General features: G+C 47.1%; 2 protein-coding genes across 4 annotated transcripts in view; one reads left to right on the plus strand and one right to left on the minus strand.

Moving 5' to 3' along the window:
• LOC144179243 (galactosylgalactosylxylosylprotein 3-beta-glucuronosyltransferase S-like) overlaps window positions 1–15227 on the plus strand; it is a 65844-nt gene that overhangs the window by 20824 nt on the left and 29793 nt on the right. The gene's annotated exons all lie outside the window — the stretch shown is intronic.
• LOC144179242 (uncharacterized) overlaps window positions 1–15227 on the minus strand; it is a 35053-nt gene that overhangs the window by 9256 nt on the left and 10570 nt on the right. For both annotated transcript variants that reach the window (XM_077707531.1, XM_077707530.1), the window contains exons 2-7: window positions 13983–14190; window positions 6650–6756; window positions 5593–5825; window positions 4538–4712; window positions 1971–2142; window positions 115–215 (exon numbers count right to left, since the gene is read on the minus strand). In XM_077707531.1, the coding sequence (XP_077563657.1) occupies window positions 115–215; window positions 1971–2142; window positions 4538–4712; window positions 5593–5825; window positions 6650–6756; window positions 13983–14190 (996 nt within the window). The remainder of the gene's footprint in view (window positions 1–114; window positions 216–1970; window positions 2143–4537; window positions 4713–5592; window positions 5826–6649; window positions 6757–13982; window positions 14191–15227) is intronic.

Consider the following 15227-nt stretch of genomic DNA (forward strand, 5'->3'; position numbering starts at 1 on the left):
TCTATTGCCATTCAGACCCAAATTCACCCGGTATTTTTTCAACTCAAATAAATGCACCGAATTACCTCCTATCTAATAACAATGCTGCTTTCCGACGAGTACAGAAACACTTACCATTGCTTCAACGCCCATTGCCAAACGTCCCATAGACTTGAAGTTTGAAGGTTCACCGTAGAAGCCTGCTGAGATGAAGATCAGCTCTGTCTGGCCGTAAACTGTAATAGCGTGGGAAATGAACTGTAGGGGGCGGAAATCTTAAACAATAGGTATGAGAGGCGCAAAAAGAAGGACGCCACCAAATTTGCATAAAAAATGCCCGGTGTAAAAATGCAAGGGTAATCCAAAGTTGCGAATACATTCCCCATAAAATGGCGCTTTGACACTTTCACTCGCTTTGTAAATAAATATTAGTTGGTGACGGTCAGTCGGGCTATAATTGAAGTTAAGGACTGATAGTGATTTTTAAATTTACAGTGCATCACAAAGGGCATTTCTATCATTCGCCCATCGGTCATTTTAGCTGGAAACGTCCCGTACGTAATCGGTCAGAAAGATTTATTGCTTTCCTTATGCTAAAGCCCCGTCCACCTCAAAAGAAATTGATGGAACATTAAAATAAGTTACGCATCCATATTTAACCCCAGGACCAATACGAAACCTTGAAGGATAATGCAATCTTGAAATTTACAATTTTAAGGACGAACCTGAGAGTTAGAAAACTTGTTTTGGGTGTGGGGAGAACACTAAGCAACTGAGTTCTGTCCTTGTCTCTTCGACGTGCAACTGATTTTTGATGGCTTAGAAGCAAAACGAAATATGGAAGGTCGTACACGAGCAATATAATGTTATCTCGAACAATAATTTAACACAGAACCGCTAAACGTGTATCTGCACAGTACGCAGGGAACGAGAGGCGCGCAAACGCAGAGTAGGAACCTAGAAATCGGCAGCTGTTTGTCTCATTGGAGCGTTCCTTAAAGCAGGAAAATCATTAGTTTGTTATTGCAATAAACGACGTTGCATAAACTAAGGAAATGGGAAGGACTACAACACTCCAGGGCTTTTACTGTTCATGAAAATCCAGTGGCTGCCTGTAGCGGTACAGCACACATATAATCGTACGCGGCAGTCAATACTTTCATGAATGCCTTGCACCCAGCACAAACGCTTCAGGAGCCGGTTCCGAATGACGCTTAGTGTGGGCTGCATTAGGATTGTAGGCGCAATGATGTAAGTGGCAACCGGCTTGCGTAACACATGAATGTCATTGTGCGTTACTCGCTCGTCTATTGCCCTCGAAAAAGTGTAAAATACAATGTAAAATTGTAATTTTGCGTGAAATAGCCTAAATACCAAGGCTTGAGATACAGGTTCCGCGGTGAAGGAAACGAAGGTAGAATAGATAAGGTCACAGTTCTTTCTCCGGTTGTAACCGCTGTTTAAATACCTTATCCTTTGCTAGGTGCAGGTAAAGGGCCATGAAGACAAAATTTATGCACCCCTCCGCCTAACGACGACGGTGTTTGAATGCGGAGATTTCTCGTGATGAATTCTTTGGTTGGCCAATCCCACACTGCGAGTATGTGCTACTCTGGAAGTACGCATCCATTTAATAGAATACCCCCCGCAACTCTTGGGTGTGCACTCCGTAGGCCTAACGTTTGGGTTTACTTTTTTTGGGTGTACGGCGCGAATCGGTACCAGCTGGTTGTTGGCGTTCGCCTCGACCATGTCGAAATGGAGCAATCGGATAGACGCCGGCTTCATAACGCGAGGGACCTAGGATCGATTCCGGCCACTTTTTTCTTTACTTCACCAAGGATCATTCATCATCATTGTCAGAGCAAGTTGACTTTCTTGCATGGCGTATTGGCGTACAACGGCATCAGTGAGGACACTAAAGCTTCGCTTTAATAATTCGAGTCGACTCCAACAAATTGTAAAAAAAGTGCGCCGTTAGAGGTACTGACGCTGTGCGTAAGTTTTCAACTTGAGCTCTTCGAAGAGCCCCCTGGCCACATCTTCGGCGATGCTGGTTCCCGCCGTGGTCATATAGCGCAGGCTGGTCAGGTCGAACTCCTTGCGCCGCTCATGCTCGAGCAGGCATCTCGCCGTGTAAGGAACGGTAGACAGTGTGGTCACCTGGTGGGAAGGGGCGAAGAACGGAAGGGCAGTTTAATGCAACCGGCCGGAGAAAGCAGGGCTGGTGGGAGATTATCGGCGCAATATAAGCACCCTGCTACTGCCCACGGACACCTATACTTTTAAAGCACAGCTTTACTAATCTAGTCGAGCCGAGTATCGTCGTCGCCGTCAATTCGACCTTCATTTGACCTCTGCTGCACCGCAGCCTTGGCACCGCATCACGTGACTCTCCGCGCCGAGCTCCGCAGCTGGGGCGCCGCCTGATCACGTGACTCGCCACGCAACTGACTAAGAGGAGCGCCGCGCTCGCCTAGTCAGTTCGACCTTGGCAAGAGATTACAGCGAGGCCGGGCCCTCATCTACGAGCGTTTCGCGGGAGTGGGAGGCCTGCAGCCGTCGCCCGGCAAGCGGCGTTTGACCAGCGGCGGATATCACCCGGAAGGCTTCTTCACTGGAGCAGATACGGAATGCCAAATGCACGACGCCACCGCCTGAGACGGAGGAAAAGCGAGCCGTTCGACTCGCAAAACGCCGGAAGTGGGACCACAACCGTAGCCAAAGGCAGACTACAATAATTAGAGCCAAATTAAAGGTTAACCAAGTGAAACCAAGACAGAACCAGGCCGAACCAAGCTTTCGCTTTGCACATCCAGTGTTAGCTAAGCTAAGCTGCAACCATTTTTTTCACTTCCCCCGATATTTTAATGTCCTTTTATTTGATACCCCATGACCAGCCTGACCTATCAACCTACAGGTTGTTTTGGTCATTGTTGCCAATGAAAAATCACCTTTCAATTGTCGGGGGACGAAAGACCTTTGAACTCTTTTGATATACCATTCCACGCCTGTAACTTTCTTACAACTGTGTCAACTTGCATGTTAAATTCCACAGTCACAGCTCAGAAACAAATTGGAACCGTAACAAGGTGATCATGATCTTCTCTTAAACCAGGGTTCTCTTAAACGTCTTCACCATGCTTCGATCCTCTGTGCGGAGAATTCACGAGCTTGACATTTTCAAATGTACGCGCATACATGCATGCATGCGCATATGCGCACAAAGGCGGGTTGGAAACCACTGGAGGCATCTTGTGCCTAAAAAATGTATTCAAGCAATGAGCCCAGTTTCATTCAGTGAAAATGGTAACGCCAGAAATTGTTCACCCGGAACATTAGTTTTGACGGGGTGGAAGGCGAGAGGATAAGAAAAAAAAAAGCTGAAATGAGGCCCATTATGCAAACTAAATATGCGGCAAAATATGATCAAACTAGGAATGACCGCATTCAAAAGAAAAGCAAGCTCAAAAACATTTGAGACAACTTCCAAGGAGCAAATCTGGACTTTGTTGCAGTACGCTTTTCAGATTGAGCGCTTTAGCCAAGCGTACGGAAAAGAACCATGCAATTAGCAAACAAAGTGGCATAGCTCAAACCAACAGTCCAAAGTTCCTGTAGTGAAACGGAATCCTGGAGGAATACCGTAACCTTCCTAAAGAACGCCCTCCCCAAAACATTGCTCCCCCCATATAGGGGTGAAATATTCCAGTTACTAAAAGTCCCCAAAGATTGCCCACCTCTTAAAATCGCGTTAGTTTCGACACCTCCGAAAGCCCGGGGAGCGCCCTCCGCGAGAACATCCCGCGGCCGCGAACACCGCCGATGTCTCGATTTTGAACAAATGAAACAAAATCTGACTGGCTTCTCTACTTGCGCAGTTATGGTTGGCGGTGCGGCCACTTTTTTGTAGTTTTTCGCACCTGACCCGAAAGATCGCCCATCCCGTATTTTTCCCTTCATATCTCTGCAGTTTGGGTGGGCGTTCTTTGGGGACTTTACGGTACAAATTTAATGTCTCGAGCGATTTTTTCTTCCCCCAGCAGAGACGGCGTCATAATGTTTGTTCTCTAACCGACGGATTGTTCCCTCCACGTTGATGTGACGATTGTGGCTTTGCATGTAGGCATCTCAGCCGCATCGGGTGCAGCGTGAAAAGGCGACTGAAAATGTACAGATTGCGCCCATATATTCTCTGATTTCTCAGACGCATGTTAGCGACACTCAACGCCCTTGAATAAGCTCAAATCCCAATATTTGGGTGCGTGAGCACATGAACTAACACCCAGGATCGGAAAGACATGCATCGAACATGTTAAGTTCATTAGACTAGCGTTCCTGAGCAGCTCTTTATTTAAGTTCAGTTTTCCTTAACTCCCCTATACCTTGTCACTGCCTCACTGTGGGAAGTAAAGTAACATTGTAAGACGGCCGAAACAATCACCACACAAAAAAAGCTGTCGATAAGACACTCATTAATGTTCCTGGTGGAATGTGTTAAGAAACTTTCTCAGCGCAACGGCTGAAAGGCTACCAGGTTTCTGTGAAAGCTACGTACCCTGTGCTCCTGGACAGCTCTCAACAGGGCGTCTATGTCGCCCTCTTCAAGGAAGGCCGCTGAGGCGCCCTGAACAATGGCCTTGCAGACGCAGTCAAAAAGCGCGTACACGTGGCACAGCATGCTCGTGCACAGCAGCACGTCCTCCTCTCCCAGTCCGAGGTGGCGCGGGTGGCTGCGGGAGGGACCAGCGGTCGTTGGGCTTGTGAACTAGAGTTGGTGGGGATCGAGTAGCGCCGGTCGTAGGAGTAATAAATTTTGGTCCAATGATCCCCCAGGGCCCTGAGCTCTGCTGATTGTGTCGCATGTTCTCGATTGTTCGTGGGTGGATATATGCTTCGTTGTACTTTGCGCAACGCCCCAGAAAAAAGTGGCCATGATGGAATCCATACCAATGGTGGATAATTGTTGTGAACGGGCCATCGTAAAGCGCTGTCTACCCCAGGGCGCTTCTCCAGTGGGCCCAGCTATAGCACTCCCGAATAGAAATTAAGGCCCGCACCCGGTGTGGTGGCTCAGTGGCTAAGGCGTTGCGCTGCTGAGCACGAGGTTGCGGGTTCGATTCCCGGCCACGGCGGCCGCTTTTCTGATGGAGGCGAAAAGCAAAAACGCCCGTGTGTACGAGATTTCGGCGCTCGTTAAAGGTCCCCAGGTGGTCAAAATTACTCAGGAGCCCTCCACTACAGCGCGCCTCATCGCCAGCGTTGCGTCGGAGCGTTAAACCCTGCAATCAATCAAATTCAGGCCCGCTCAACCCTCGCCTCAAGTAATACCCTTTTATGGAGGGTGCAGTACTTTGCCATATATGTGTTCCATCACAGCCACTTCTTCATAGGGGGGCGTCAACTGATTTTGTTTTGTTTTTCTTGTTTGTACATCAGAATTCCACATTAACCAAACCAAATAAACCGGAATTCGTATTAGTAGGGATTGCAACACCGCCGGAATGGTATCCGCCTATACGTTATCTACATTGTTCAATAAAAACAGCTAAATAGCGCTCACACATCACGCGGAACCCTCTGTTCGGCGTACAGCCCCAGACGTTATCCAACCTGTTCGCCTGCACGGTTGCCAGCAGCGATTCGTGGCAGTGCACCACAAGCTTCGGCTTGCCCGTGGTGCCGCTCGTTGCGGTGATGTAGCATATCTGGTCCTCCAGGTACTCGGCAGGGGGCGCCACTGCAGCGCCAGCTTCGCGGCCCTTGCTCACCAACTCGCCCCACGTGATCACCGTGCCTGGTGCGCAGTCCGGCAGTCTCTGGGGCTCGCCCAGGGGTATCACGTGCTGCGATCGGTGGCAAGCCCAAGACAATCTTGAAGCATCAGCTTAGATTTGTCAGACTATGTGTATGCCAGCATTTAGCCTGTCTTTCCTAAGCACTAGAAAAGACATTTTTTTTGTTCTCGTAAGATTATTCTTTTAATGCGTGAGCAATAGGTTGGGTATGTCGCAAAATGAGAGAGTCTTAGGTTATCGTAAGTACCGTGTTACCGTGTGTACCGGGACATGACTGCGCTTGCGCGCGCGGGCACGACGAGGAGGGCCACCTCTCACCGGAACGAATGCGCGGGCATGGCAGGGCGGGGCCGCCCGTCAGCGGAACTAAGCCACCCTATCGGAACGAATGCGCACATTAGCAGTCGGGTCCCGGTACACACGGTACACAAGGTATGCTTTGCCCCGTCCATCCGTCAACAGAGCGAGGTACAGAAGAGCACAGAACGAAAGAGGGAAGGCAGGGCGCATGCAGAGAGCTGCCTTCGCGTCGCTGACGACTTTGCCGGGGAGAAGACAAGTCGATACAAGTTTACGAGAAGATACGAGAAGACAAGTCGATACGAGAAGACAAGTTTGCCGGTTCGTTCGCACGCAGTCTCGACGGGCCTCACGACTCTATTCTTTCCAGCTTAATATCTCTGCTAATAACCTCCGCAAACTAAAACTGTTCCACTTTCATTTCTACTACGTGAATAATAGTAATAAAGATTTCGACTACCAAGCCACCGCTGAAAACGGCGGGAACGGGGAACATTTTCACGTGAAAAGAAGAAATGGTTGTCGATATACAGTCTCCATAACATACAAAGGAAACCATAATGATATCGCACCTTTATTGTTGGAAGCCTGCTCTTGACTTGAAGGGCCTCTTCAATTCGATCGGGCTCGCAGCAGATAGCGACCAAATCGAGGGTCTTCATTGCGTCGACCAGGTAGTCTGCGGGCACAGATCATTTAACGAATTGCGCGCACGCGAAGAGAGCGAGAACTTATGAACCAAAGTGAATAACTAAGTACTGATTTGTTTATTACGAGAAGTGGGCATGCGAAACTTGTTGAGCTTCTAATGGTACAAGGCGAGGAGGTATTTCGCCGTACGTTGTAACTACGGAATATTATTATTATAATAGCAGAAAACAAGAACCGTCAATAATGTCGAGTGTCATGAAAAATTTACGCAAGCGTCAGTATGCAGCTGAAAACTACGAGAAGATACAGCGATAAATGACGTATACCGGTTGTTTTGTGGATATTCTTGTTTAAACGGGGACATGTGCCATCTTGCGAAGAGCGACGAAGTCAGGTATATGTGCATCTTTTCAGGCTTGGTAGTTTCAGCCGCTGTGCGCACTGCCGACAGTATAGAGTACTTGCCTCTAAAGCAAAGTATGCAATCAACAAAACACTGATTGGTTGATTGACTAACTCATTAACATCCGTCACAAATAGCGAGGCGTAAATATTTTTAAAAATTGGAGTGCATGCCTTTTGTAACGCTGTGCGAGCTCATCAATAAAGTGCCATTTTCGGACGGGTTGATTGACTAACTCATTAGCACTCGTCCCGAACAGCGAGGCGTAAATATATAATAAAAAATTTACACCATCTTCCGGCGAGGGGAACCATGGGGTAGATGTGACGCATCGGGGGTTGCCGCTGCGTTTCCGTTATGTTAGCGTGTGGATTGCTGTTGTTGTGTGTCCTATTTACGCAGCATGTTCACCCCCGATGCGTCGCATCTACCCCATGGTTCCCCTCGCGGGAAGATGGTGTAAATTTTATCGGGGTGGCCGGTGCTTGTTACGGTTGCGCCGACCATCGCGATATCAGGCCTGTTAGTCTCCATTTCAAATCATCGGCGGTCACTGGAGGATGTCATCGGAGGAGCGCCGGCGGAACGACTGAGCGGAGCGGCGCAGTTACCGCGTTTATATGTACTGTGAGGGGAATGAGAGAGAGCAGCGCAGAGCAGCGCATGCGAATGTGTTAACCAGCACCCACGCACAGCTGGCACGGCGACGGAGCGAGCGCAGCAGAGCGCTAACACGCAGATGGTGCTGCGGTGAGAGCGGCGCTAGCGCGCAGCTGGCGCGGCGAGGAGAATGGGGGAGGGATGCGGACGCCGCCGGACTACGCCGGAGGGACAAGGCGGGTGAAAGAGATGCGTCGCATCTAAAATTGGAGTATATTCTTTTTGTAACGCTGTGCGACCTCATCAGTAAGGTGCCACTTTCAAATAAGTTAAACCTCTTCAAGCGTACAGATATGTGCTTTCACGCGTTTTTGGCACGTTTTACGCTCGTCAGGATTCCAACTTAGTTGGTCATGAAAGATACCTATGAGCATAAAGTTATATTCCGTATCTTAATGGGATTCACTTCGGTATGGATATATATCTTAAGAACCCACGTAAGAGCATTTTATAGAACCTCTCTAATCCACGATGTGAACTTTCTAAAGGTCATTTCTGGGGAATTTGTGTCGGTAAGGCATCTCAAGAAAAAAAATGTATTCCATGTGTCCATAGCTATTAAAAATGCATTGCACATCAGCTAAAAAGCGTGATTGGTTAGCCAGATTAAATGTCTCTTACGCGTCTTCACATGTCGAATTGGCTTACTATAAAGTCTTGTCTCGTCCCTTCACAGCTTCGATACCCCGAACTCCCTAAACGGCAATTAATTACCGGTTTTGACAGAAGCTTTTATGGATTGCTTTGTCCGCTGGTATTCCGAAGGGGTTTCTGCTTACTGCTACAACTTCATTCGTTCATCAGGTCTTAATACAGGTCTGTAGGACTTGTTTGAGTTCCGAGTGAAAAGTGGGCTGAAATACAAGCGTTATTTTTATGCTCGGACTTAATCTTGGGGGTGAGTTATCGCTTGGGCTGGGCTTCGACAGGGTATGGTTGGTGCTGTTTTGAGGAGAATTGGCTTGAAGGGATCTTTCACGTTCCGGACTACCTTTATTTACCAGTCGGATTTCGGTACGTAAAGCTGTGAGTTGGGCCATGATAGCTCCGACGGGACCATTTTCATGGTTTGGCCTGAAATTCTGGTTGACTTGTTGCGAGGAATCAGTGCGTGAGTGCGGTCAGCCGAAATGTTGCCTCGGTTAAAATCTTTCGATGACAAGGGACAGCAGGTATATACCGGGGCACGTTTCGACTGAGGGGGATGTGTCCGGGCTCGCCACATGTAATGCAGTAGATATTCGAGAACAGTCTTCATTTTAAAAATTATTTTTTTTCAAAATCATGGTTCAAATATCGCAACGGCATTTGTTCTCATTCGAGCTAATTACGGCAGTGTTCGCTGTAATTACGTTATGCGCTCATGAAGTAATGACATGCGGTGTCAATTAAGTCAGCCCATAATTAGACGTCGTACGTAACTAATATGACGCACCCCATAATTCAGGCTTCGACATGCCCAATCAAAAACATTTAGCTTGTCGGCAACATACTACTTCAGTTTCACAGCTATTCCATTATTTTTACACGCTCAATGTTTTTCTGCCATTCATCTCCGAGGACAGGAGGTTAATCTAGGGAATGACAGCTATAAAAGTGACGTAGCCGGACTCAGGAGCTGTTTACAAGAGGTGCTCCTTGACGATTCTTGTGAATGTGGATGTTTTTTTCCTTATCGCGAGCTCGCGGACAGACTGGAGCAATAACGTCTTCTGTTTCTTGACACCGGTCATATTATTAAGCCATAACGCGAATATTGCACTTAGGATAAGAAACAAGCACGGTGAACATACGTGAGCTTCTTTTCAGTGTTTCATCAGAATGCATTTCAGGAATCTCACCGTACCAGCCGGTTAAGAAAGCTGGAGGTCTTTCTGAAGCCAGTTTCTCCTGCACAGATTTTATGCCTGTTCAGTTCTAAAGTTTCTCACACATCGCGCATGTGGAGTCGCATAGCAGCACAAGATGAGGACAGGTGGGATGACGAAGTTTGGAAGACGCATCGTATTGCCAGGTGCCGCTACGTTGCGCAATGCCTCCTGTTAGCTCAGCATGCACTATGCAGGTCATATACCCCCGCCCGTACGTGCTGGTTACAAACAAATGCTGCAACGTGAATCTGTGCAAACCAAGCTTCAACCCGCAGTGGAAGAACACGGATAAGGAAAGTAAAGGCATATTCCTCACCGAATGCTGCAGATGGGCAGCCAGAGGAGCAGTAGGAGTATTGGAGACTTTGAACGTGAATCTGCAGATTTTTGTTTGTTTCGATCTTTCAAAATTTATATCGAGTACAGTAGAATCTCGATAAACGGAAACCGCTTAAACGAAATTGCCGCTTAAACGGAACAGTAGCCATGCAGTAAGTTGGTTGGTTTTGTATTCAGATAACGTAAGAAAACTCTCGGTAATCGGAACTAAAGTTTCCACGTCACCGTTTAAACGGAACCAGAAATGGAACTTCTTGTGAAACCAATTGGCATGAGAATCAGCTTTTTACGGTTCCGGCTCTTTCGTGATTGTTTTTTTTTCCTCCCTCCTCGTAAGCCTCGTCTCGTTAGTGGTCAACCGTGTTAGCGCAATAAATGCAACATTGCAGTTCTTGTTCCAGTCGTATGGTCTCGATTTAAGACGCCGAGATTACGGGGCTCTGCTACTATTGCCTCGTTCGTGCATCGTGGTGCTATTCGCGCTTCATTACCGCGTTGCCGTCTTCTACATTCGGTGGCTCGTAAGCACTCGCGAAGTTGAGGCCTCTAGCCTCCGTGAAGATGCAGTTGCAAGGACTCAAACAAACATATTTGATGCATTTGATGCTCAGGGACTCATTGTTGTCAAATTAACTTTGTGAGTGTTGTGCCTAAACCTCTTTTATGTTTCATGCTTTCTGAAAAACTATCAGCTGCATTCACCTTCTGATGCTTCGAGTTCCATGAAATGGTATTGATAGTGTGTACGCACATAAATTTGCGCTTTCATACATCGATCTCGGTAAACGGAACTCCTGTTAAACGGAACAAATTTTTTCGGTCCCTTAAGTTCCGTTTATCGAGAGTCTACTGTACTGGGGAACTTCCCCCGTCAAATACTTGAAGGTAACACGACTAATTAGACTGAGTCCACCTATACATTTCGGTGGTTGGGTGTAACTAAAGAATAGGCATGTTTTCTTACTTAAGACCTCAGTTTATTCTAATAAGCAATTTATCTCTCTTAACATTAGAACAATGACTCTTTTGGTCGCAACTGCGTTAGGTAGCGTCATTGATAATTGGGGCAACGTAAAGCCATGAGTACTTACCACTGTCGCGTCCGATGGGAACAACACGGACCAAACACGCATCCCGCGTTTTTAAAGCAAAGCTTTCTACCCCTACCCACCAACGGTTTCTTCGTGGCGTGGAAAACAAGAAACTCCCAACGTGGCTGGGGAGGGGGAGGATGGTTTTCACTCACGGAGCACAGTGTAGATGGCGCGGTGAATGGGCGCTATTGCCCAGCGTTCCCCACGCGCAGGTGCCTGCTCACACCGGTGGGCGCGTCGGTGGGACGGCTTTGTCGTCTGCGTTAGCGACGGTTGTTTTGGGCCTGTTTTGGCACACCTTCGTGTCCATTGCCCGCTTCCTTCTCACGGCTTAATTAACTTGTTCGACAGCACCTCCAGGGTAACCCGCACCCGACTGAATTAAGTGGTCGTATGGCAGATACGTTAAGGATTGGTTTGCAGGGCGGGAGAACGAAATGTAGAGACCACATACAAACATCTGGCCGCTAGAGAAACGCTACCTTTTGCGCACTGCTTGCCATGAATGGGACACCGTTTTCCAAATTGGTGAGTACCAATTCGGTTGTGCTTTAAGAGGCATTGCAAAAGGCGAAAAGAGCGACTGGTTATGATAACTAGCAATTATAAAGGATCGCTCAGCTTTCTCGCAATTTTAAAACTTACCAGAAAACTAGCTTAAATTGGTATAAATGAGAATCACTAAGCTCACATGCCGAATTGCTTCGGTGTCTGCGCTTCTGTCGCGCGGTGGTGTAGCCCCGAGCTAGCACATCAGGATGGCTAGGTTCCGCTGTTTCGCCCTTCGAAAGACGCTCCTCTCCGTTTTCTTTCTGCCGACGCACGGCCAGGCTACATCGGCGGCGTCCGCCGCTCGAGCCCGGCCGTGACCGACGCTGCTGCGTTCGGGACGCCGCCCCCGCGAATTCCCGGTAACGGCTGGCAGAATCTGTGGTTTCACTCTTTGTAGAGCCACGTGTGGGAATTCAAGGGACGTCGCATGGGCAATTGTTGTGGGTGTCGTTTGACGCTTTGCTTTCCAACCACCTTCACAGCGTGGATTGGAGTTTGTCTTTTTGTTGTTGTTGCTGCGCGTGGTGCATGGATGTTTGGTTTTCTGCCGCACCGGCGATTCGTAACAGAGATGCACAACAACTCACCATACAAGTACAGAGTCTCTGTAATTTAAAGCGTCTTTTACAATTATTTACCTGTAATTGCCTGTTAACGGCCTTAATGACGTCAGGTAGATTGCGGGGGCAGTGAAATCCGAAAATATTTTGGGGGCCGTTTTTGGTCCCTTTCGTAGTTAGCAAGACATAAACTTAATTTCTAAACGACTGTCCCTGCGTAAAAGTGGCAGTCTTTTCGACAAATGTCCTCAGTTCTGTATTCTAGCTGCAACATCACTAAGCCATTCTTTTTCATAGTATTGACAACCATTCGGTAGATACGTGAGTGCGAAAAGGTAAGCACCTAAGGAGGGCAACACTATGCTGCAAAGTGCCTATAATGACACTTGTATTGCTACAATACAATCAGGGTGTTTTAACTGCAATGAAATTATTCTAACACTCGCTGCTGATTCTTTTTTTACCCACCGGTTGCCGTTTCCATAACATTTTGATACGTGATTTAGTATTTTGGGAAGAGTTCTCTTGAATACTCGCATTCGACTCTACTAAAAAATTTCCATATTTGAAAATTTATAGAGATATGCCTCCAAAATTTTCCAGCCGATTCCGAAGTAACCGTAATAAACAAGCGGCGATAAAAACGTAAGGCAAGGGCGCACTACGCCGGCATTATTTTTATCCGGTTTAAAATTCCATCTTTAGCCCAACTAGAAAGTCCCTATTTTGTGAATGGCATCTCGCGAGCCGGCAATGCGCTAAGAAAAAGACCGTCCAGACTTGAAACGCGTACTCCTGGAAGACTAATATCGACATACGAAAATGTGTAAAGATTCCGGCTTCAGATTAACAAAAAACAACAACAAAACAAAGTAGAAAAACAAACCAAAAGCACTTTGCTTCACGTACGTTAAGAAAGTGGAGGTGGTGATTAGGCAAGATATGTTAAAAGTTCTGTCCGATCCTGAGCCAACATATATAAATAATACATTTCAGACTTCACGAACACGAAATAACGAAGCAGAACACACCGATAACGTGATCTATTTCCATGCAAGGTAAAATGACGCCTGGCTTAGTCATAAAAAACAAAGTTTGGAAACATTGCATGCTTTCCAAACATGCCAATACCGTGCCACTATTGGACCTCAAAGAACAGTATTTCTCAATGTTGCATGTTCTGGTTCATATTTTCGCGTTCGCATTCAATTTTTCCATGAAAGCACGTATGGAGTAGCGTAACACACCGCACGAAGCTGTTAATCCGCACGAACCGTACGTGTCCGTTACGGATCGCGATCCGTTATCGTCCCGATAGACCTCGTCAGCTTATACCTTCGTCACCTCATGGCACGACCCGAGGCTGAGATGCTGTAAAGAGTACTCTGCATGCGTGTTGGCTCTCATTCCTCGCCAAAATCCTTCAAATCGGTGTTTTCCGCACAGAAACTACACCTTGGCTACGATGCACACCGTTGGTAAAGGCTACGAAATAATTAGGTAGCCGAGTGCTGAAATGTAGCACCCACACCGATTCTGTTCTTCGCTTTAACAACAACGACAAGAGCAAAAGCGAACAGCAAGTCGCTGTTGCAGGGAATGGAGCCCGAAACTAGGTATACCTTCAGATGCCCGTGTTATTACCACGAGGGCTTAAGTTATCCGTTTATGTAAAAGAGGAAGATCACCACAACTGCAGGCATCACGGCAACAGCACTACTCAAGTGCGTGAGCCTAAGCTTATTGAAATCAGTCCACGGGAGACCTGTACTCACCGACCCCGAAGCCTGGACACTCGAATATCGCAGCCACATTGGCGCAGGCAGCTCCAAGAAACATGGGCAGAAGCTGCATGCGGTTGGAGTTGAGCAGCAATATCTTGTCGCCTGCCTTGTAGCCAAGCCGCCAGAGTGCCGACCGCACAGCCTCCACTTGATCGGCTACGGCGCCGTAGGTAAGCGCCTGGTGACTCGTGCCGTTGATCTGAAGATGAGGCGGTGACGCAGAAAGAGACTTTTTAGCTCGGCGAGATTGGGCAGGAGATTGCTCCGTCAACGCCCGAATGGGCATTCCGAATGGGTATTCCGCAGACAACGAGGTATCCGGTCCTTATAGAGACCCGTACCACGAGTGGCCAAATTTATACTGTGGCGAACGTGCTACCAAATAATAATAATAATAATAATAATAATACTTTATTGCCCTTGGTTGTGACAATACAGAGTAGCGGGCCCGTCAAAGCCGATTTGGCTTGAGGGACTGGGCCCGGCAAGTCGACGAAGCGAAACAAATGAAAGGCAAAGTGGTTCATGTAGTCGCCGAAAACTCAGAAGGAACGCATCAAATAAACATAAGCATGTATACACGAAAAACACTTGATAGGTTCAATAATGACATCAAAATTTTTAAGTAGATTATACAGCATACCCATTCAACGCTTTCTTAAGTTTCATTTTAGAGGATGCATCAAAAATATAATCTGGCAATTCATTAAACATTTTTGGGACATATACACATCTTTGTGCCATACCGTATCGAGTACGAGAACGAGGGACAACAAAACGAGGGTGATTTCGTACAACTCGAACAGACTTATGTTCAACCTTAAAATCAGAAACCCAAAAATGATTAGTAACGACCGTCCGAATAAAGAGAGCATCAAATGAGGGCAAACACAAATGTTTGAAAATGTCGGTAGAGTTATACATGGGAGAACCGTAGGCTATAGATTTTAGTATGTTTTTAGTATAGCATCAACTCGCGTTTTCCACCGTGAGGAACAGCTAGCGAAAACAGTGATCCCATACCTTAACACACTGTATGCGAGTGCATGAGCTACACTTTTTTTATATGCATGGGTACAAAAGTTTTCATATTAAACAGCACACAAGCCACTTTACGAAGTTTGTCACAAACAAACGCTAAATGATGTTGCCATGATAATGCACAGTCAAAAATAATTCCCAGGTACTTTACATATTCAACGTATTCAACAGGGTTACAATTGCAAGGGTGAGTAT

This window comes from Haemaphysalis longicornis, unplaced genomic scaffold, assembly GCF_048455015.1.
Source record: "Haemaphysalis longicornis isolate Haplotype H1 unplaced genomic scaffold, Haemaphysalis longicornis Haplotype H1 scaffold_4, whole genome shotgun sequence".
Taxonomy (NCBI): Eukaryota; Metazoa; Arthropoda; class Arachnida; order Ixodida; family Ixodidae; genus Haemaphysalis; species Haemaphysalis longicornis.